This window comes from Microtus ochrogaster, chromosome 1, assembly GCF_000317375.1.
Source record: "Microtus ochrogaster isolate Prairie Vole_2 chromosome 1, MicOch1.0, whole genome shotgun sequence".
Lineage (NCBI taxonomy): Eukaryota > Metazoa > Chordata > Mammalia > Rodentia > Cricetidae > Microtus > Microtus ochrogaster.
The window spans coordinates 124,468,252-124,469,825 of NC_022009.1; the positions used below are offsets into that span (position 1 = coordinate 124,468,252).

The window sequence follows — 1,574 nt, forward strand, 5'->3', positions numbered from 1 at the left end:
CTCTCTCCTCTCCCCCCCTCCTGTTATTAATGGTGTTGAAGTCATCTTTTATAAATGGTATCTGGGATGGGGGAGGGAGGGGTCGTATGAGGAGTCAACAGTATTGGAAGACAATTTATATATAAAAACCCCTTGTCCTCTTGATTTATTTTCTTGCAGACAGAGGGATCAGGCTAGCACCTCATACATTTGAGCCACACTTCTTCCCAGCCTTATCTGTTACTCACAAAATGTCTCCTTTTCCTTTTATTCACAGAAATAAAATCTTTGATAAAATTACATGCTGTTCTAGTTCAGCATTCACAAGCATATGGATTTGTGTAATTTCTTATTGAGACTTTCTTCAGACCTAAAGGTTGGTATCACCCCAATGTTGGATGGTTTTATAAAACCGCTATCCTAGGGCCTAGGGCCAGAGCTTCGGCTCCGCGAACAATGGCTCTTTCCTCTAAGTCCAGTGTGTGAGCTGAATCTGGTCCTTGAGACCCACAGGAAGGAGAATGGAAAGAACCAATGGCACTGCCCACTGACGTCCACCAGGGGAGTGCCATGCCGTTCACTCACCCCGACACATACAATAACAATAAGTACATTTTTTAAAGTTTTAAATAGCTATTCTTTTTTCTCTTATGAAGCTCCTACCTACCGAGTAACCAACTAACTTGATCCAAACAGAATTAATCCCTTCCTATCTCAGAGAACTTTCTGTGACCACAGCATCTGCCCCTTCTAGTGTGTTACACAGACACACGGACACTCACCTACATTTACACTATCTTACAAGGCATAGGTATTATAACCTGGGTTCATGCTAGGCAAGGGTCAAATGTTAAGACGGTGGAAAAGAAACCTGAGAGTTATTGAGCTCTCGTGTGCCAAGTAGCATGCTAGCTGCATCCACAGGGCTTACTCATCTTGGGAACCGATGAGGTAAGGGTCATTGTCCTCATTTACAGGGGAGGAATCTAAAGTTCACAGGTGTTCGGAACCTTGCCCGAGTTTCTCAGTTATGGGACAGCGCCGTCTGAACAGACTGACTCCGTAGCCTGGCTCATTCTATTGGACTGGCCACCTTTTTCTTTTCTCTGTGTCTCCTCTGGTCCTGGAAGGACAGGGCTCTGAGTACAGGGGCCGCTCACACTCAGAAGAACAGGAAGCTTTACTCATCACTCTAAAGACCCAGAAGTCCAGGGGCCAAGTTCCTTACCTCCTCTGACTCTGGCAGAAACTTAAGCATTTCTCGAAGCATCTCTGACCCGTAATGCTCACTCTTCCCTTGGTGGATGTCTTCTACGATGGACCGAGGAGACCTTGGAAAGATAAAGAACTGCATTTGCTGGTGGGACACGAGCCTGTGGAAATTAAAGCAAGCATCCCTCTCCTCTCCTCTCCCTCTCTCCCTCCCTCTCTCCCTCCCCCCCCCTCTCAATCTCTCATGCTTCTTTTTGGTCCAGAGGCCCCACCAGCTCCACTACTGGAAAGCACTCTAAGGTTTTTTTCTCCAGAAAACATCCCCAGGAATCCGGGGAAGACTGACAGCAGCACCCGCCATGGGATCTTGGGGGAAGGTGGAT

General features: G+C 46.9%; 1 protein-coding gene across 1 annotated transcript in view; it reads right to left on the reverse strand.

Moving 5' to 3' along the window:
* The window catches only part of Fhdc1 (FH2 domain containing 1), a 39,779-nt gene that overhangs the window by 20,714 nt on the left and 17,491 nt on the right, over positions 1-1,574 (reverse strand). The window contains exon 4 of the mRNA XM_013348242.2: positions 1,208-1,310. Within this exon, the coding sequence (XP_013203696.1) occupies positions 1,208-1,310 (103 nt within the window). The remainder of the gene's footprint in view (positions 1-1,207; positions 1,311-1,574) is intronic.